Here is a 22,070-nt window from a genome sequence, read left to right on the forward strand (position 1 = left end):
AATAAACTACTTTGGAGGAATGTTTTAACAACGTCAGTGAGGGAGGGTGACCAGGAAATGGGGGAGGCTTCCCAAGGTCCCAAAGCCAGGTAAAACAGCTGGTCCCAGGCATTCTAGACGACTGCCATGCTGATTAGTGGTACTATGGTCAGTTGGTGGAGGTAAGTAAGAGCAGCACAACACACTGGGAAAGTAAGGGAAACCGCAGCAGGCTAGAATTGGTAAAACCTGGAGGACTTTTGGGGGCTATGTTTTGGAATTCCTTGTCATTCCCATGAAGTGGGGAGCATCCTGGCCTCCCCCAACTTCTAAGTAATGTAGCAACAACAATGGGTTTACATTCTAGCAAATCGTAGGATGTCTGCACGACCCCTTTATTAAACAAAGTCATCCTGGTGCTATGGGAGAAGCATTGTAGCAGTTCCCACATCACAGGCCAAATGTAAGAATCTGCTTCAAGGCTAACATTCCCCAGTCTGGTGCCCTGAGGATGTTGTTGGACCCCCAACTTCCATCAACCCTACCCAACATGCCTAATGGTCTGGGGTAATGAGAGTTGTACTAGACCAGGCCAGAGAAGGCAGGTTTAGGCACATTATCTAACTTATTTTCATTAGAGAGAAAGTAAGGTCCAGGATAACCTCTGATCCTGAGATAGAACACCCCTTTCAGTGGTATTTAATGGGGGCAGGGGAGAGAAAATATCCTAAACCGTTAAATTGTCCTGAAATATCCTTTGTAAGCCGCCTTGGCAGTGAGTGGCTTTTCTCTGAAAGGTAGCATGCAAGTACTTCAAATAAACAAACAGATGGATAAAGGATGCGCCTGTAATCTCAGCAATGAATGGGAAGCCTACAGAGGCATTACATTATGCTTCTCTACTCATTACACTGCAAAACCAAGCTGAAGGCCACCTAAGACTGCTCATTTTAGATCCAGAAACCAGTGTGTCACTCCTCTTACAGCACCCAATATAACAACTGGGCACTATCAACAGCAACCTTTACTAAGATCTCAGGTTTTTGTTTGGTACACCTACCTACTACACAGTGTAACCGTAACAACAGAATGTAAGAAGTTAAATGTGTACATTACCTTAAATCAAACAATGATAAAAGGAATTCTGGGTTTGCTTGTGTTACTGGTTTTGGGGAAGGGAAGATCAAGAGGTCTGCTGACACTATTCAGTTTTAGGAGAAAACTCAAAACAGAAGGGGTACGTGGCCTACTTGTGGAAGCAGGAAGAGAGGGAAAGGAGGACAGAGCATGCAGAATGAAATCACCTGCTGACTGGGGTACGATGGAGAGGAAGTGCAAATGGAGGAAGAAGAGAGCATGATCACTTTTTTGGGGCAGGTCCGAGAACGCTCCTTTTTCCTCATCTTTGTTTACAAACAGGGGAGAAAAAAAAGAATAATAGTAATAATAATAATAGAACAAGAAGAAACATGGTCAATGATGATGGTTATTAGTTGTGGCAAGGCCACAGACTAAAGTTTCCCCAAACAGCGGATGAAATATTAAAATTCTTTCTGGATTACACCTGTTCAGGTTACCCGGGAGTGGAAGGGCTCTGAATGGTCCCTCAGCACACACAAAAACTAAGTACCACCAAGTAGCACAGCCTTTGCCTAACAGAAAGCTGGCTTAAGAGCAGGGAATTTTTCATTCAACCATATGGTTGCCTATCTAAAGTTGTCCAGGGATACAGTAATTTGACCACCACTACTGTGTCTGTATGTGGGCAAGGCCTTAGAAATGCATCGGGCGGAGGATGTTGATCTTGCTTCTCTTTCTCAGTTGACAAGTAGTAACCAGCGTTGTTGCGCATCAATGCAAGTGAGCTGCATTTCCTCATGAGGTAGACAATGTCATTTGAAGTCCCCGTGTCACTACAAGCATAGCTGGCCATTATATGATGCCTCATTTATCTGAATGGCTCAACCAACCGGTGACATGAGGGATATATAAATGAAATTCAGGTAACAGGGATTCAAATATAAGTAGTTCTGTTTGGAATCTCAAAGGCATCAAATTGGCCCATGTCTAAAAAGGGCAATTTTATGCAGCTGCTGTTGAGCTACAGAATATCCTGTTCCTTTCAAATGTAACACACACCAAAAGGTGCAGGGCATAAAATAAAGAAATTTTACCAAACTTTTATTTGCTGCACCCTAAATGCTTGAGGCTGAATGTTAACATGACAAAAAATATGCAAATCTTTGTTCATTCCTGGTGCTCATATTTATGTGTACTGGGGGTTGGGGGTTGGTACCCCCTTCTAGTCCACCCAAAACCCAAAGTGCAGTGATTTTTAAAATTGCACTTGACTGTGTATTTTGTTGCATAAAATGCCCTCCTGGGGGGGCGGTGCTCTGTTTCAAAAAGCAGTATATAAACACCACCACCACTAATGTTGCTTATTTTGAAAATATTGGTCCACTTTGGATTTTTTTTTTTTTACTATGCAAATCCAAAAGTCCTTCTTAAAATATGAATCTTAAACACTTTTAACTCTGGGCAATCTAAAGCCCAAAGGGAAAGATTTGTGTATTGTTCCTGCAGGTCAAGAGCTGTCAACATCCATAAGGCACATTAGGAATGTTCCCCGTCACTGTTCAAATTGGGGGGAAAGGAGAAAGCTAATGGGGACCCTTAATAAAACCCAGGACCTCATTGACTGTCTCCCACCAAGTTTAGCCAGATCATGTCCTACTCATATAGCCTTCTAAAAAAAAATTAGCTAAAAGAATAATGTTTGTTGTTTTTTTGTTAAGGTGGCAGTCACACTAATGTAAAGCAGGCTGAAACCCTTGCTGGCCTTCCTATAATTAGAACATTGTTTTCCATCTTCAAGTAGGATGCATTTCTGAGTTCAGAAAAGGCCAGTAGTAAATGATGCTCACATCAATAAGTATAAAATGGAGGAAGATTCCACTTGATATAAACAAGTTGGCTGGCATAGTTCTATTCCATCTTAATGGCTGGCTCTGGTCACTTCAACTCAAATGGATCTTTGGGTGTTATCATTACCAAAAAGATTGTGTTTACTGCATATCCATATATCCTTTCAAGAAGAACCCAAGACAGATATATTCCTTGATCTTACCACCCTCTGACCCCAGACTTCAAACAAGCAACTTCCAGTTTCACAGGCTTCCTTTGTTTTACACACACACACACACACCACACCTCTCTCAAGTGATGTAAGTATGCAAATGAATGATGAAGTTAAGAGAATGAGATGAAGTTCATTGGAATTACCAAAATGACACAATTATTCCTATGACACGTAATAACTTGGGTTTCCACCTCCCCTAACAGCACACAGCAGATTCAGCTCTTTTTAATAAGAGACCAATCAAGAAATCCTCAAAGAGTAACCATTAGAGGCAAGGATATTTTATAATCATGCACATAACTCCTGCAGGTAATTCAATCCCATTTCTTTAAGAGCTTAAGAAACTCATAGCATGATCATGGATATTTTCTTGCAAAAAAAGGTGGATGAGTTGACCTAAGTGTTGGTGGAGCAGTAAAAACAAAAAACACATTGGCTCAGGAATTATTTTAAGAGTTCCTTCCTTAATTCACTTTCCCATGACTTGCATTGTGCAGGTACTTCTCATTGTACTGTATACTTTCTCTGTAGTGCTAAAAGAAAAATTAGGCAACGAGAACCAGTACAGAGGCTGTGTACATACTTGACTGCATTTCTTAAATCAATGGGGGTAAACAGGACTCATGAATCAAGTTGATTGCCTGTATAAACAGCAGCAAACTGAGGGTCCAGTTCATCAGGTGCAAAAATCAGGGTCAGGTGGAAAGCAAGAGAGAACAGGGTTTGCTGGCCACATCTTTCCCTACGACCCGGGCCATGTTTTCATTCAAGTGTCTCCTAGAATTCTTAAATACCAGTTCTGTCATGTCTTCTCAAGAAAGAAAACATAGGATGCGACATCTGACATGCTGGAACCTTCTAGGCAAGAGAGACAGGTGCTTTCCATCTGAACTGTTGGATTTGATTCACCATATCTAAGTGTCTAAACTGAAGTTTGGAAAAACCTGTCTATCTGCCTTCAAAAAAGCCTGAAGAATGTTAACAGAAAGTACCAAAATTATTCTGTTAACTGTACTTGAAAATCAGGCAAGAGTGAAATGCCTCAAGAACATGCCCAGCCAAAGCAGGTTTGCCTACACCCTAAAATCTCTGGCAAGGCCAACAGCACTCTCTCATCAAAACCAATAGCAATAACCATGGGATTTATGTGGATAACAATATCCTAGTGAAGTTATGAAAATTCGAATCTAGGCTATGGCTATGAACTTAGGCCAAAAAGACAAATCTGGAAAATACCAGTCTAGACAAACAGAAAGTAGCAAGTCACATGTGTATGGGTTATGTGGATCTAGGTTTGTGATCTTAGGTGTACCTACTTGGCAGTAAGAACAATTCAGTTCGATACAACCAATTAAACATGCACAGGGCTGTTGCCAGATTCTTAGATTTTAATGACATGCTAAATAGAAAGTCATCCTGCCCTTTTGAAAAATCTCTTTTCCAGCAAATCATTTCCACGGTTCATGGTACTGAACCCAGCTCATGTTTCCTAAGTATTAAGACAACTTGAGCTGAATTTCTGCTACATTCAAAAGTATCTAACTGGCTTGGATGAAGTGCCCTCACCTCCATTGCCTTCAAAAGGCATGCACAACTTTGGCCAGAAAAGGGTGGAGGCCTGTGCCTTCTGGCCCAATGGTGGCTAGCCAAAGTAAAAGCATATCTGTGGACACTCCATGGAATGGAGTGCGATGAATAGCAGATGATGGACGAAAAGAAAATCATCAGCAACATGAGCTTACTGGGGTCAAATTCACTTGATCAGCTGCGTTGCAGGCTGGGGACCTTGATTTATTTCTACCCCCGCTTCCATCTATGTGTTAAGCACATTTGAAGGGAGGAAATAATATCAGAAGCTGTATCACTGTCACTCATCCCTTTTGCAGATCTCTTGAATATAGAAACAGTATTTACAAAACGCGTATTTTGACGCACAAGATATTCCTACATTTATTTTCTGAAATGATTTCCATTTGCTCATGCTAATGCATCATGGGATGAGAAAACCCTGCCGTCATTACATTACGAAGAATCTATATACAAAATATGTTTTAAATAATGCTAGTATAGCAACCACAAGCCAGAGCAGAAGGTGATAAAATCTGTTTCCTAAATTAGCTATTCCAATCAGGCAAACTTGGGTTGGATTGGTGTGGGGGTTTTTTACTGACTCTACCATTCAATTCCAATTTGAAAAGGAAAATAAAATCCCTCAGTTGAGAGTGATAGAGAGTATTAGAGCTTTTAAAAATTAAATATGAAAACAGCTGTCAATATCTTGTCTGTTACAAGTGGAATAGTTATTTCAAAGAAAGCAATGCCTCCGAAGATGAAGATCAAAGTCCATGGCAAGAATGGCAAAAGCCTTACCAGTTTCAATGAAAATGGATAGTTCAGGGTTCTATCATAGGCAGTAAGAAATGTGATCAGTACACAATGACCTCAACCTGCTAATATGAGCCACTGAGAAATCACAAGCAGAGAAGGTACAGTATAATAACAAGGAACATCTCTCTTCCTTATCTCTTACTTCAGACAAAGGGCTGATTCTCCCATTCTATTTTCCAATGTTTAGGACCTCCCCTTTGAGTGATCCTCATGGATACCAGAACATGTTGTCAAGACACATTAACTGCTTACCCAACCCGCTCTTGAACCCTCTAGAAATCAAATCTGGATTACACAAATTAACAGGTAAGCAAACATAGACTGAGTTTCCTAAGGCTCATTTACAAGAGTGAGCCCCTAACTGGACAAGTGAGCACAACTACTGCTCAAATATTCACCAATGGTCAAGAACAGGGAGAAAGTGAAAAGATAACATAGCCCTTTAATGTGAGCCACACCTACTGTCAAATTACATGCAGGCTTTCCATTTTAAAACAGTGCCAGTCCACAGGAATAACCTGGAAATTTGGTATGGAAAAGCAGCAGTCAATGGGGTGGTAGCTTAGATGGATTGAGCATCACAGTCATTCATTCGGTTTTGTTTTACCTGTTTCCACTGAGGAATGGGGGCAAAGCGGCCCTGCTCTCGCTGTCGGTAGGCTGGCTGGGTGAGAGCACGGTCTTGATAAGGCTGGGCAGACGGTTGCATGCAGGTCATAGAATAATCAGGATGGAGGCCACAGAGGGCATTAACACCAAACGCAAAACGAAACTCACAAAGAAACCCACAAGGGGATGAGGTAAATGTTGGGACAGGGTGGTCAGCAGACAGACATTTAGGAGAAGAAGAAAAAACAATGGAGTAAGGAAAAATTAGTTGGCAAATAAAATCGTATAAAAATGGAGAAAAGTAAAGAAAAAAGGTAGATGCGAACTTAAGATATAGAGGGCTGCATTTTTTTATTTCGGAATGTTTTATTTTAATAATGTTAGGTTGCAGCTGAAAGGGGTTTAAACTGGAATTCTCTCAAGAATTGAGAGCGAAGCAGCTGCACATTCATTCTCAAACAGTGATGGATAAGGCTCCAAAATCTTGCATCTTAACCGAGATTATTGGCTTCAGGAAGGATTCTCTACTGCTAGGCTTTTATGGGTTTTTCTACCCACCTTCCTGAAGAACCGAAATGGACACAATTTAAGGAGGGGTAAAAGAACAGGCACTTTGCTAGAGGGCTAAAACATTCTTTTTGAAAGCCTCTTAGCTTTCTTTTACTTTCACACTCAGAAAACGCCATATTAAAGGGACAGAAAAATGTTTTCCTATGGCCCATTTGGTGTTTTGGATCTTCTCCTGGGATATGCAGGACAGCATGCTTGCTTCAGCCATATGAATTTGTTTTAGTCCATGTGTACTCCCATGCCCTGAAGACATTCCTATGACAGAATTGCAAGTGAAAACATGATTCCGCTTGCAGTATATTATAAAACGGATTTTCTATGCTCGCAGATTTATTTTATTATTTAACTTTCACAGCTACGCTCAAGCAGGTTAAAATTACACAGGGTGCCAAGGTGATGAGTGCAGCACTCCAGCTACGAGGACCTGCTTTTCTAAACAGGAAATCTGGTTATGTGTGGAGTGATTCACAGGGCAAACGATGGGGAGCCTTCTCTCATATGTTCAACTGATGGCAACGCACCAAAGATTAGCTCATAGATGACTCACTTGACACACACAACTCATGTAGCTGCATCTCCCACGATGGGGCATAAAACATGCATATGAACCAATGGGGGTGGCAGAAGCCAACAGTATCATCACGCAGAAATCTGCATGAATCGAAAGCCTGGTTAAACCTCCAGAACTGAAGAACCGTTCTAATCCGTGGGGCAAAGATGGAGCAACATGCAAGCAGCTCTTTGCGTTAGATAAACTGCCCTCTATCAAAACAGTACAAAACCCATAAGTGCAAGAACAGTAGTTACTAAGGATGGAGTTTCCCCTCTATCCTTAAGATGTTTCACCTATATGACTTATTTGAGAACAAGGAGGTATCCTGGTCAAAGCCAACAAGCCTCCAGATTCTCCCTGCCAGATAAATCCAAAATATCCTACTAGCTAAGCCATTAGCTGAGGTGCAAATGACATTCAAGCTGAAAAGCCTCTTCCTACCTGTCTCCGGATGCCTGTGGACTGTGCAGGGGCATTCTCCTCAAATTTGGCCAGCAGCTGTGTTGCCATGGACTTCACTTTATTCTGATTCCCAATGGCGGCATCAATTCTCCTCTCTGTCAGGGCGCTCACCAGAGTGGGCCTCTCTTCTCGGTAGCTTCGGGAAGAGTCCTCCTGGCAAATTGAAATGGATTATACACTAATGGATTCCCTTTCCAGAGCCACTTTCTGCATATCTCCAATTCTGTGCATCATTCCTAATTTTCAAAACACATCTTCCTTCTTGCCAGTTTACCCTGCTCACAATATGCCCATCTACCTGCTAAATTGCTCCTGCTATGAGAATGTGCAATGAAATTAAGATGAACAGAAGGAAGGGGCCATAGCTCAGTGATACAGCACAATCTTTGCATGCAGGAGGTCCCCAGGTTGAATCTCCATCTTCGAGCTGAAAGATGGGGAAGACATTTGCCTGAGGTCCCGAGAGTTCCAAAATTTCAGTAAAGCTAACATGAACTTGCCCATCTGAGCTAACTGACTCTCTCCCTGCACGCCATAGCATTAAGAGGAATTCAAGGAGAAAAATCTCATTGCTCAAGATTACAAATGCTAATGTACTGTACATCTCTCTATCAGGATGCACTGCATATCTTCATATATTCCTGAAAGCTCACCTCCAAACATATCAAAGCAACACTGCTCAGGTTTAGCTGGAAACATCTTGCAGTAAGCAAAACAGTGACCATAATCAGAGCATTTTGTATTCAAAACAATTACACCTCTCTGACAGTTTGGGTGGATGATTTGGTTTTACAAAAACCTGACAGGGGGCATGTTTCTGAGCTGAAGTAGGAGGCAAGGTCACATGACTGAATCCCCTCCCTTGCACATGGAAAACTGAACAGTTGCTTTTGGGAGGAACATTCTGTGAAGAGGAAGGCAAAACGGAAAACAAAACAAAACAGACTACTCTCTTACTTACATCTTCTGACTGGCTTGTCTTCCTCCTCTTTCCTGCACCATCCAGGTCCTTCTCCTTTTTATCCTGGGCAGAGAAAGGGGAAAAAACATTGAGCCCATATTTTCTCAGCCTATAATTTTGCCTATAATAAATCTACTTTGCATTTTAAGTGAAAGTCCTACCTAACCTCCTCATCTAAAATAAGCAGGTGCCTGAATAGCTGATGGCATGTCCTAGGGGTACGCATTAGCTCTGTGTAACCTGAATTACAAGTGATTTGGGGAAGGTTCCCATGTTTCCAAGTTAGATGACACCATCAACAAAGCATCTCAAGGTGGATCAGGGTGTCCCTGAACTGGGCATAAACATAAGCACTCTTTCTACAAATTTATTCCCAAAACAACTGTGCTTACCTTTGGTGTCCGTTTCCGAGAAATGCTCTGCCCCAATTTGCTGAAGAAGGAGATTGGAGATTTAGCAGTAGCAATTAATGCAGCTTTTTCTTCTGCATTCAGTTCCAGGTTATCTGTGAGCAGAAACAAATATGATTAGTTGAGACATAGCAAAATCTGAGACTAAACACCCTAAGGAGAGTTCCATTTCTTCTCATATATGAGCATTAGTATTCCATATCCTTCTTTTTCTCTCTGCCCTCTCACTTTTCCTTTGCTTACACTTTATGCCACAAAACACCCCAATCAATATTCTATTCAATCTCTTTTCCATTCTAGAAAAGGACTGAGCATTTAAGATATTTTTGCTTAAAGGTGTTCAGAACTCCTTTTAGGAGAGGCATACAACCTTTCCCTGTCTGCTTTCTCTGTTCCATCAGAAATATTCCCAGATAGGAGGAGAAGGTATGTGTCTTCATCTCCACTTCAGGGATAGATTACAACATTGCTGCTGGATCCTTACCTGTGAAGCTGGAGCTTCGGGAAGCAGCAAACACCCCAAATGCCTTCCTAGGCATTACAATTTTTAAATATTTGTGGCATTTGTAATACAATTAAAAACGCACAATGAATCAATAAATTAACAACTGTGTGTAGCTGTAGATTGCCCACCCCGAATGAGTCAATGGCCCCTGAAAGAAAGAAAAAATCCCCAGCTTGGCATACAGTGTTCAAGAACTATTTCTAGCAGATATATCCTAGTTTTCTTACCACCAGAAGGAAGGGAGTCCTTGAACATTTCGTAGAACTGGGTGAGATACATGACCATGGACAGCTTGTCTGGTTCACCAACTGATGCCATATCTTTGCCAGTCATGATGGGAGAGATCCCAAACTCTTTCTCAGCAACGTCAAATGCCAGCTGGTTATTCTTCTCTACATTGTGTTCATCTAGAGAGTCAAAGTCTCTGGAGGGAAGAAAATGTGTGGCCTAAAGGTTAATTTCTCTATACCCACTAATCATTAAAGGTAAAGGGACCCCTGACCATTAGGTCCAGTTGTGGCCGACTCCGGGGTTTTCGGCGCTCATCTCGCTTTATTGGCCGAGGGAGCCGGCGTACAGCTTCCGGGTCATGTGGCCAGCATGAGTAAGCCGCTTCTGGCAAACCAGAGCAGTGCACGGAAACGCCATTTACCTTCCCGCCAGAGCAGTACCTATTTATCTACTTGCACTTTGACGTGCTTTCGAACTGCTAGGTGGGCAGGAGCAGGGACCGAGCAATGGGAGCTCACCCCGTTGCGGGGATTCGAACTGCCGGCCCATTAGGAAACTACAAAATCCTCCCACTAGCAGCCTCCAGATCTTATCTCATTATCCCCTCTCATTTCTATGGAGGACGAGGCTATCAACAGCTACTGGCCATGAGGGCTATGCTTTGCCTCCATAACTGGAAGCAGTTTCCTTCTGGAGGGGAGTGATCTTTGCTCATTTCATGCTTGCAGGCTTCCCCCTTGCATCTGGTTAGCCATTATGAGAAGAGAATGCCAATTATATGGGTCATTGGCATCATCCATCAATTCTTACTCCTCTCCCGACCCCCACACCATTCGGACCATCTAGCGTCAGGATGCCCTCTTCAACTTAACATTCAGTTTCTTACATGAGGTCAGGGCGATATCGGTGGATAATGGCACACAGCGCTAGGCCGCTCTTCCAAGACATTGTAAGATCTGTTACGTTTACGCCGGCATATCCGTCTGTCTGCCTCTGACACCAGCCCAGGAGTTTGCTAGAGCGAGCCACCGACTCTAAATACAAACACACACATATGCAACTGTTGTTCCAGGTGCTCAGCACTGTTGTCCAGAATAAATAGATAAAAAGCGCCCTGATGAAGTAAAAAGGAATATATCCTTCTGCCACACACACACACACACACACACACACAACTTCAAATAACATTTTCCATTATCATGCCTGTACACAAAAGTTAAATAATACAGCTTGTGTTTATCAAAGACTGTGAGTTGTCAAAGGGACTTTGAAGTCACTAAGGGACATTGAACACGGCTTTAAATAAAATATCCAGGCAATACTCTTCTAAAATGTATCATCTGAGAACCTGACTTCTGATTGCCACTGACATAGACTGTGGTTTTGAAACTCACGAGAGGGGAGAGAAGAAAGTGTCACAAAAGGAATGGGGAAGACTGGGAGCTTACCATTCCGCGACAACTTTGGTGTCCTGGAGTTCACCAAATTCTCTATTTCCAGGTGAATGTCTTTCAAGTCTCCTGTATCATACAAATGACGTACCTGTACCAGTTCAAAAAGATTTGCTTATTATCTCAAGCTTCAAAGAAGAATGCAAAAAAGTTAAGCATTTGTTGAATGACACAGGTGCGAGTGAACTATGTAAGTATCTGCAGAATAGTCACTCTCATGACAATAGGGATGAGTACCCTGTGGCCTTCCAAATGCTGGATTCCAACTTCAGCCCCAGCCAGAAAATCAAGAGATGCAGACTAAAAACATCTGAAGGGCCACAGCTTCACCACCCTAATTTTAAATTAATTTTAAAGTTTCTGTCTTGTAGCCATTACTTTCATGTTGTATATTGATTTTGTTTTATACTAGCTTTGTATTTTGTTCTTCTCTGCAATCCAAAAAAGCAATAAATAAATATAAATATGTAAAATAAATGAAACTAAGTTACAAAGTTAGGGTAATGTTGGACAATGGATTTCTGCCTGCTCCACTCATCCTGTCTGTTGATTAATGATTTCCAGATAGACAGATAAAATCTACCGTATTTTTCACTCTATAAGACGCACCTGACCATAAGATGCACCTAGTTTTTAGAGGAGGAAAACAAGAAAGCAACGCAAAGCTTTGCGTGGCTATCCCTGCTCTTCCCAACAATTCCTCTTAGATCTGACTCAAGGTACAGTACACAGACAAGAAGAGATAAAGACAGCCACATCAAGGAGACACGGGACTCAAAGTGCATTCAAGCACACTGGAAGAGCCCAGGATTAAAGCAGTTACCTGGGCTGGTCGCAGGAAGTTGACATTGATGTTAGGATACCGTGTGACAGGGTCAATGCAGTACTGGCTAAAGTTTTTGCTCACATTCTCAGGGGTGGTCTGAGGCAATAATCTATAGATGCTCTCCCTAGGAGAAAGAAGACAATGGCATTAGTACCGGTGACGTAAAAGAGTGTCTTCAATGACATAAAATGTTGCCCAGTCAACACCTTTTCCAGCAGCCATCACTGAACAAAATTATTTCACCCCACTTATCAATTGATTGTCTTTGCCATCTATGGCAAACGGTTATCCTTTGTTGCTGCTTAGGACAATATCTAACTGCCCCATGCACATGTGAAAAGCTATAACTGTGGCACTCTGTTCATTTTAACTGATTTGTAAATGCGATGTCCTTTCTGTAAATATTTCAAGGCACTCTGTCATTTAACTGATTATATTTAGGTTTCAAGCAATCCCTTATGACACGGTTGGCCTGAGCCCAGAAACTCAAGACTCACTTTTTCCATTCAATTAAAAAAACCAGAAATATTTACCTCGTTTTAAGTAGGATAGTAGAAAAGCAGCCGGCGTTTCTGATTTACCTAAGCTGTGTTTGCCTGGCCACAAGTATGTGGAAAGCCTTCAACAGATGCACCTATTCGCTGGAGCCTTGCCATGCAGTAACAAACAAAACAAAGCAAAACCCAACTACCTGATGAACTTCACCCTGCCATGCAATATTTGGGGCCTGTGTAATGCCTGAGCATTTTTGGAATGCTAGGAGGAGCTGACTGATGAGTAATGGCTACATTCAAAGGCAGTTGGAAAAATCAGTTAGGAGAGTGAGTTGAGGGAATTAAGAGTGAGGGTGAGCAGTGACAGCTTATGAGAAGGTTAGACAGAGAATAAAGGAATTAGTGATTAGCACGATAACATCTGTTTAATTTGTTACAATTTCTCTTGTCTCTCCCGTGTGTATGCAGTAAACTTCTACCACAACCTTTGCCTGTGCCAGGGCATGACACCAGAGGTTAACAATGCTGTTATGCAACGGGAATGAAATGTGACTCAGAAAAGAACAATTTTGAACTCAGAAGAACAATTTTCATCTTAATTACATTGCTGCTTGGCTTCAAAGCCTTTTAAGGTAGGTTGGCCCAGAAGTGCTCGTTTGTCAACTGATCTGTCCTTAGAATACTGGGAGAAGCTGGCAGAAGATGAGTCTGGACCTCAGTCTTCTATTTACTAATTACACTTGAATTAGTGTTCTCCTTCTTAGTTCTTCCCACTATCCCCACGTGAAAAGTTGCATCTCATAAAGGACATCCTTCCTGCAAGTTGCTTGGATAAATTTTTACAATGTCCCTGTTCATGGCTCCTCATGTGCTATTCACTCAGGAAATGAGGACTAGTGATTAGAGCACCAATATCGGACGTGGGATGAAATCCCTATATTCTCCAAGACTGCAATTCTAAACACACTTAACCCCAGAGCAAGTGTCACGGTACTCACCGGGGCTTATTTTTGAGCAGACACGCACAGGACTGCAGTGAGAGTCCAACTGGACAGGTGTCTCTCTCTCGCCATCTAATCTCTCTTGTAAAACCATTGCAAGTGTACATAAAGTAATCCCACTTAAAAAAACCCTGTGTTGCTTGCAGGAAGACAATGGTATGGAAACTGCTCCACATGACCATTAAATCTGATTCTGCACACAAAGAGAAACTTCCTAATGTGTCTGGGTGGAATTACACAAATTCAGCAGATAAACACACAAAGAAAAGCACAGCAAAAAAGAGTGGGGAAACTGAAATGCAATTGGACAAAAAGGGTGCAGAATTAAGGTTGGTTCATGCTTGCATAAAAATCTGCATATATTATATTAAGGAGACATAGACACTTCCATATTATGGCCCAGTTTGCACATCACATTAAACCCTAGTTTAAAACGAACTGTGGTTTAATGTGAACAAGCAGCATGCTAGTTCGCAATACTCAAAAGTTCCCTAAATGCTTCCCCTCTACTAATTCCTGCTGCTGCTGCACAGGTGAAACAAACCAGAGACCAGCTTGCCATATCATCCGAATGAGGGCTCAGAGTTTGCTTGTTGGAAACAAGCCATGAGTCGTAAACCAAGAACTAAACTTGACTACTGCTTGTGGCCTGTTTTGGGGAAAACAAGCCCGTGTTTGGGATACACAACAAGCCACACTCTGGCTTATTTCATTTGCAGTACAGTAGCTGCAGGGAATTACAGTTTAAGGTGACATGTGAACCAGGCCACTCTCTCATCTGGAGAGAATTCACGTTTGTTCTCTACCCCCCACCACCAAACACACAGAAATGTCTTTACCTCTCTGCAAGAACCTCCAAAGGACTTGTTCCCAGAGACCAGCTTCGTACCATCCAGGCAGAATCCATGGCGGCAAGGAAGCCCCTGGCAATTCCAGTTCCCATTGGCCAGAATGGCTAGAAGCAACCACGAAGAAGCAATGGAGGAGGGGGGAGGAAGAAGAAGAAGAGAATAAGTTCCCTAAGAAAACTGGGGAAGCTGACATATTGCAATGCTGCCTTAAGACCCAGACTCCCTCCAAGCCTCTGTAGGAGCAACATCTAACAATTTCAATGCACCCTTATCCCCTGAGCTGCCACAGTAGCTTTCCAAAGCCACATATGCCATTTAAGTCAATTACAGACTGCTAATTGCTGTTTGCTACCCAATTACAGGCTCTATAAACCATGCTTCTTTTCAAGTCATAGCAGAGCAATTGGGGGATGGGAGCACTTTCAGCAGTTTCTCATCTGGTCTCTTTTGCATGTTGCGTTTTTCAAGTCACAAGGACACTCCTGCAAGTCACACCCATGTCTGGATGTGCATATATATGTAAGACCTACAACAACACTCCACTACATCCATGTGAAGCCAGAGGCACGAGAGCTGCATAAGAAGCAACACTAGCATGCATCAAAATGTTCTGAACTGTGAGAAGGCTTGCCTCCTTTTATCATGCAAGTTATTTTTAAAATTTATTCAGTATAGGTTTGTTTAATTGATGTGGATTCTGGAGAAAAAGCAGTGTGTTGATAGAGAGCAATTAATATTCCGCCCCTATTCAAATGAACTAGATAGTGATGGAAGTTGCCTTTTGATAGTCCTCCACACATTTACAAAAAAGAAGGAATTATTCTTTATGCACAGTCCCCTGCCCCACAAGATCACATGGTGGTATTCAACACTAGTCCTACACAGTAGACCCACCAAAATTAATGGACATGTCTAAGTTAGCATCATTAATTTCAATGGGTCTGCTCTGAGTTGGATTTTCTCCAGTGGTAATAATAATAATAATAATAATTTTATGGTGTCACACAGCTGATGGTGCTGCCTCCCTTCCTCTGTCAGTGGAAAGGAGGCGAGCAACTTTCTGTGATTTCCCCTCCTGCCTACAGCCTCTGCATCCCAAAGTTGCTTTGGAGGGTTCCCAAACTCTCTGAAGCAGATACAGAGCATCAGCTATGCAACACTGTTTGAAATAACCCATTGTTTTCAAATTCTGTTTTTCTCCACCCATTTATTTTTTCCTCCAGATTATTTTTTCTGCTCTGTACAGTGCTAATCCCCTCAACAAACATGGAAACAACTACATATTTGATTGTGAGGTCTTGAGGGCAAGGACTTCTCTTTCTGTTGCAAAGTGCTGTGCGCATCAGTGATATTACATTAAGAATACAAAACGTTGTTGACCGCCCTGAGCATCTGTGGTGGGAAAGGACATAAAAACAAAGCTGTTTGAAACAAGAAACAACCCATGTAAAAGAACAAACCTCTAACAGACTGTCCCCAACCAATGCCACTAGCAACTGGTGGCCATTTACTTCTCGAACCATGGCTGCGTTCTCTGAGGCATACATGCATGTGAAGTCAAACATGGCCACATCAGGCTGCCCATAGTGGTTGATAGCGAAGTCCAGCGATGGCAGTTGCTGATTGGTTGAGAAGTCAGCTGCTTCCCTGGCATAATTGAGCAAAGCTTCCTGATCCACATTCTCCCGCGAAAGAAGGAGCTCTGTATCTGCATAGTCCTGCAAGACCAAAAAGGAGAGAGAAAGGATCAGGGATTGTGCAATGCTCTGAGGGCATATAAGGCAACCCTAGCACTGAAACTAACCAGGCCTGGCATCACCAGCTAGCTGCCTAGACAGCAAGCCCCCTAGGAACCACTTCTGAGTTGTTCCAACTTCCTTAGGAGGAGAGCCAAGCATAACAATCAGACTTTGTTCAAGAATTGTGCAGGTGGACAAGTTTGGAGCGCAGTGTACCAATATTCAAGGTGAACTTTGGTACATCAGTGAAATGGATGAACTTTTCCATTGCAGATGTCCTGGGCCTCTGCCGTCAGCCAGGAGAATAAAGATCACAGGGAAGATGCTCCCCTGGTCTTCTAGGAAGAACATCATGGCAAGGCAGAGATCAACCTGGCCACTTCTGTTGACCAAGGACCAGAAGGGAACTTGCTCTACCCGTCCCTGCCAAAAACAACACTTGTAAGAGCTTCATAACTCAACAAGTAGTAGATCCCAAGTTCGTATCCCCCCCTTCCCCCACAATCTTGTGTTATGTGCTTTAGACTGTAAGCCTGAGAATTGGAACCATCTTATTGATTGCTGTAAGCCACTCTAGGAAGATGTCAGCTGAAAATCAGGATAAAAAATACTTTAAATAATATAACAGGAAGGAATACTTATTCTGGGAAGGAACCACCATATTCTGGTGGTTAAAAAACAACCCTTTGCTGCCACACTTTATATCAAATAGCATAGATGTATTTTTCGTGGATAGATGTTTATGCACAAAACAGCAGCTCCCAGCAGCTCATTTACTGAGTCAGTTCAGTTACACAGTGGTGAAACAAATATGTCAGAACACAAGAGCAAACTCTGCCACTACTGAGAATTAAAGATACCAATCAAGCTTGTCTTTCAAGGTTACTCAAGGTCATATTTATATAAGGTGCAATTAGCTCTTGAATTTTGGTGACTGCTTCTGGGGGCACTTGGACCACTGCATTATTTGTCAGTTTCCCATTTAATAATCTAATGGCCTCTTTGCTTTAAATTGACGCTATCAATAATCTGAGTCAAACCCTGTCCTAGAAGATTGATGTGATAGCCAAGCAAGTCAGCAGAATAGTTAGCAAACTTTAAAGTGCTTGAATGATGGTGCTACACTCCACACAGTGTACAAAGAGACTTAACAGCATACTCACATGCAATATCACTCCTTTTTCCAGTAAGCTCTGCTTTTTGGCAGTCATAACAAAGTAGTGGGTGTCATCTTTGTAGTAGACAATGTTCTCCAGATCAATGCCTAAGTTGGAAGAAAAACAGACACAGAATCAAGCAGTGGAGGGGTAAATACAAGAGCATGTGGCAGAATGCAGAATGTATTGCAAGGGGCCCTCCCGGTGATCTCACCTTACATGTCCTTGTAAGATGGTCTAAGGAAGACAAACACCTATAGGGAAAAACCAGCCCCAGACTACAAGATGCTCCCCATGCTACAACAAGGTGTCCAATAAGAAAAAGAAAAAAGCTTCTTCCTGGAGCTGGTGCCAAAACTGGGGTATAATTGGGGTATAAAAACAGCACAATGCCTGGAAAAGGGAAGGGGAGTGATGCTATTACACAGATCTAGTTGATATGGACCCCTGAACGCCTCATTTTCAAAACTCTAATGGCCTAAGATGCAAACTTCTACCAAGCAGACTGCAAGGCATATGATGCTTTTGATCCAAACAGACAGGGCTTTTTTTCTAGAAAAATAGGTGCCGGTACTGACCATGAAGTTGTTACACTTAGTGCCACACTTTTTAACAACAACAACAGCTGTGCCGGTATTGCGTACCCTTGAGTATCCCCTAAACCCCCACTGCAAACAGATGTAGCCCATAACTTGCAAGTTGTTAAGTGAAGAAGTAGTCTTGCATGAATGGCCTTTCCGGAAGCCTCGGCAACACGGAACCAAACAGTGAAAAGGGTCCCACAAGACAACACGAAGCAGAGACCCACTTTAAATGTACATACAGTGCTGTGGTGGTTTCTGCAGTTGCCATAGCTGTTTCCATATTAAAAATTTTAAAAATGGTCCAGTTGCACCTTAGAGACCAACGAAGTTTGTTCTGGGTATTAGCTTTCGTGTGCATGCAAACTTCTTCAGATACACTGAAACAGAAGTCACCAGACCCTTATATAGTGGGAGGGTGGGGTGGGGTTTTTCTCAGAAGGGTAGTAGGAGATTGGTGATTGGCTCAAGGGGCATGGTAAACCTGTTGACGACTGTTAACGACTACAATTAGTCCTACAGGAAAAAGCAAGGGACAGTATGCAGATGACCAAAAATAGCTTTAGCATGTGTAATGAGACAAGAATCCAGTATCTCTATTCAGACCAGGTCTTTCCATAGTTTTCAGTTTAGTAATAAGTTGTAATAAATTGTAATTGAGCAAGTTTCCATACTGGGAGAGAACACCTGAAGTGTTCCATCAAGTGGGTAGTTGTGATGCTACATGCAGGTAACATAGCTCCCAAGTGGCTGAACATCACCGCTGTAGTTATTTAACCATTATGGCCCCCACATAGAGTGTATCAAAATCGAAATGAGATTGTCATGAGAATCAAGCATAATGAAAACATACCATAGGAATCCACTGTTGTTTCACCCTTTAACAGGCAGAGAACATAAGCCAAGACTCAGAAACCAGGCTATCTGCTCTATAAACTGGGCAACTGAAACAATCCCACGTGTTCCTTGGGACATCACGAATGGCGAGCAGCCATCCTCCAAGTAGTACAAAGAAATTGTGAAAAGTGAAGAGATCAAATATGCATATTGAAAATGCCCCTTTTTTGTCTCTGGACTACTTCTACAAACCTGTAGCTTCTCGTAGATCCTGGAAGAATTTCTGGTTGAATATAAAGGCCACACCACTGATCTCTTCAACTTTGGCTTCCGCTGTTGTATTGCGGTTGATGAAGTTTGCCGTAATGGCAATTGCCAGTTTGCCACGGAATTCTTTTCGTCGAAACCCTAAAGAAGAGATGGGGGACAACAACAAAAAGGCATGCGGTTCAAAGGTCTCGCTGCGACAACAAAAGTGCCAATTATATAGGCTCAGGGGTGTCTTGATAATGGAAGTGTTGACAATGGAAGCAGCGGCCGCATGGAGTAGTAGAAAAAACTGGATTAAAACAAGAGACCTGGACTTTTACTCAGCTGCCCAAAGACTGAGTTGTTTCATTCACCAGAGTCAGCACCGACAGTAGTCTATCTAACGTATTTCTTATAATTAGGGGCAGATACATTCATTTCACTAAGTGTGCAATAAAACTTGTATATGGGCCTTTCACAGACCATTCTGGGTATAGAACCATAAAAATGTAGAGTTGGAAGGGAGGCCTGAGGGTCATCAGCCCCCTGCAATGCAGGAATCTCAACTAAAGCACCTACTAACTATGTAATGTATGTCCTCAAAGTTGCTTCCTACGTTACTTTCCCCCACTATAGTTGCAGACAATGTACCAAGTAGTAACTTAGTACAGTGAGAATACCATGAACAAGTAAGGGGGTCATCTGCTCGCATGAGGAGGAGGAGGATGTTTCCACTCCCCATCTTCCCTCTATCTCTGACTGGGTGCAAATGTGAAATAAAACTCTCTTCTCGTGGCTTATTACAATGTATGATACACCTTGTTGCATGACCAGTGTGATTAAGAGGTAACTTGATCAAAGTAGCCAAGCTGTGCTTCTGCTACAACAGGCGAAAATCACAGAGGCATCTTACAGATTAACAAATTTATGGTGGCAGGAACATTGGTTGGCAGGAGCTTCCTTAGGTCAAATCCCACCCCCACCCCCCAAAAAAAAATATTGTCAAGGGGAGTGAAAGTATATTTTTCAGCAGTTCGACTGGTTAGGAGCTGCTGAGTATGAAAATGCTCCACCAGAGCATAAACAAGGCAAGCCGGATGGTCTAGGTCTAGCAACTTAGCACACATGAACACACAACACTTCCTTATACTGAATCAAACCAGTAGTCCATGTAGCCAGTGCCATCTACTCAGACTGAAAACAGCTCTTAAGAGATGTCAAGAGAAGAGATATTTTCCACTCCTGCTACTTAAACACAATCTGGCATCTTCTGCATAGGGCCGGCCCTCTCATTAGGTAGAATGAGGCAGCTATCGAAGGCAGATGATTTTGGGGTGACATGAAAGGGCAGCAAATTGTTCATCACTTAATGTGTCATTATTGTACAGTGGTACCTCGGGTCACATACACTTCAGGTTACAGACTCCGCTAAGCCAGAAATAGTGCTTCAGGTTAAGAACTTTGCTTCAGGATAAGGACAAAAATTGTGCTCCAGCGGTGTGGCGGCAGCAGAGGCTCCATTGGCTAAAGTGGTGCTTCAGGTTAAGAACAGTTTCAGGTTAAGAACGGACCTCTGGAACGAATTAAGTACTTAACCCGAGGTACCACTGTAGTGGGACGCAGGTGGCGCTATGGGTAAAAGCCTCAGTGCCTAGGACTTGCCGATCGAAAGGTTGGCAGTTCGAATCCCCACGGCGGGGTGAGCTCCCGTCGCTCGGTCCCAGCACCTGCCAACCTAGCAGTTCGAAAGCACCCCCGGGTGCAAGTAGATAAATAGGGACCGCTTACTAGCGGGAAGGTAAATGGCGTTCCGTGTGCTGCGCTGGCTCGCCAGATGCAGCTTCTCACGCTGGCCACGTGACCCGGAAGTGTCTGCGGACAGTGCTGGCTCCCGGCCTATAGAATGAGATGAGCGCACAACCCTAGAGTCTGTCAAGACTGGCCCGGACGGGCAGGGGTACCTTTACCTTTACCTACCACTGTAGTATATTTAGAAGTGCTTGTGGGATTTCCTGCCTCAGGTGGCCAAGCAACTTGATTACTCTTGGGTAATATGCACCTTGTCTTGGTGGGGGTAAACATTAGCTGCTCTGCCTCAGGAGGCAAAAGGTTTTGGACCAGCTCTGCTTCTGCATAAAAAGTGCATGTTCCATCACTCAACCATGGTCCCCACATCCAGCATAATTTATTTTAATAATGTGTCCCCCCTGGAAGACTTGCAAGACAGTGGTTGGGGGTGCATAGCTGAGCAGAAACTAGACCAGTAGCAGCTACCTTCCAATGTGTTCCTCCTTCCATCCCCTCCAATGATCACATCAAACTCGTACTCCGACACAGGATGCGTTTTCGGGTGAACTTGCGCACGCCAACCTATTCCTATGAATAAATTCTGCATGTTAATAACATTTTAACACAATGATACCAGATAACATTTCACTGAGCCTAGCAAAACTGGTGTGGAAAGTTAATTGCGCCTTAACTTGCCTCCCCCGGGGGTTTCCCCATTACATGCATTACTGAAGCAGCCCGTGACAGACACTATGACAATGCAAGAACCAGCTCTCAGACGCCACCAGCAGAACAATACAGGCCTTCATCTTTATTCTTCCAGATCCTGCCGCTCATCCCAACTCTACTTACTCTCATTCTCCTGGTCCTCAGGAGGGTAGAGAAGCCCCTGGAATTCCACATTGACATGGATCTCAACACCCAGGATTAAGGAGACCTTCAAGAGTATCAGCTGGAGCTGACGAATACCTGCAAGACAGAGGGACAGACAATGAAAATGACAAGAAGTGCTTAACATGAAACCTGCTGATTAGCACTAACACATTACCAAGGCCTGCCACTAATGTTAGCATCAATCCCCTCAAAAGAGCTTTGTAACCTAAAAATATAATCCAATAGTCAATGAAGTGACTGAAAGCAACCCTAGATGCTTCCCGGATGACTATCAGCAGCAGAACTCTAAAGATTAAAGCATCTGGATTGTGATCAAATGAGACTGTACAAAAGAAAGTGGATAGGAAATCAGAGGTGAAGAACTATTATTTTGCTATGGTGAACTTCTTTCC

The 22,070-nt window shown here is 42.8% G+C and overlaps 1 protein-coding gene across 9 annotated transcripts in view; it reads right to left on the minus strand.

Moving 5' to 3' along the window:
- Positions 1 to 22,070, minus strand: part of MICAL3 (microtubule associated monooxygenase, calponin and LIM domain containing 3) — a 190,885-nt gene that overhangs the window by 83,833 nt on the left and 84,982 nt on the right. For 4 of the 9 annotated variants that reach the window (XM_082241384.1, XM_082241379.1, XM_082241378.1 and 1 more), the window contains exons 4-18: positions 21,637 to 21,753; positions 21,271 to 21,372; positions 19,000 to 19,155; positions 17,336 to 17,436; positions 15,894 to 16,151; positions 14,422 to 14,537; positions 12,085 to 12,211; positions 11,259 to 11,352; positions 10,697 to 10,844; positions 9,807 to 10,003; positions 9,057 to 9,169; positions 8,665 to 8,727; positions 7,683 to 7,856; positions 6,117 to 6,200; positions 1,284 to 1,382 (exon numbers count right to left, since the gene is read on the minus strand). In XM_082241384.1, coding sequence (XP_082097510.1) covers positions 1,284 to 1,382; positions 6,117 to 6,200; positions 7,683 to 7,856; positions 8,665 to 8,727; positions 9,057 to 9,169; positions 9,807 to 10,003; positions 10,697 to 10,844; positions 11,259 to 11,352; positions 12,085 to 12,211; positions 14,422 to 14,537; positions 15,894 to 16,151; positions 17,336 to 17,436; positions 19,000 to 19,155; positions 21,271 to 21,372; positions 21,637 to 21,753 — 1,949 coding nt within the window. The remainder of the gene's footprint in view (positions 1 to 1,283; positions 1,383 to 6,116; positions 6,201 to 7,682; positions 7,857 to 8,664; positions 8,728 to 9,056; positions 9,170 to 9,806; positions 10,004 to 10,696; positions 10,845 to 11,258; positions 11,353 to 12,084; positions 12,212 to 14,421; positions 14,538 to 15,893; positions 16,152 to 17,335; positions 17,437 to 18,999; positions 19,156 to 21,270; positions 21,373 to 21,636; positions 21,754 to 22,070) is intronic. The other 5 variants (XM_082241380.1, XM_082241383.1, XM_082241385.1 and 2 more) reach the window with 2 other exon arrangements.

This window comes from Podarcis vaucheri (assembly GCF_965113315.1).
Source record: "Podarcis vaucheri genome assembly, chromosome: 10".
Classification (NCBI taxonomy): domain Eukaryota; kingdom Metazoa; phylum Chordata; class Lepidosauria; order Squamata; family Lacertidae; genus Podarcis; species Podarcis vaucheri.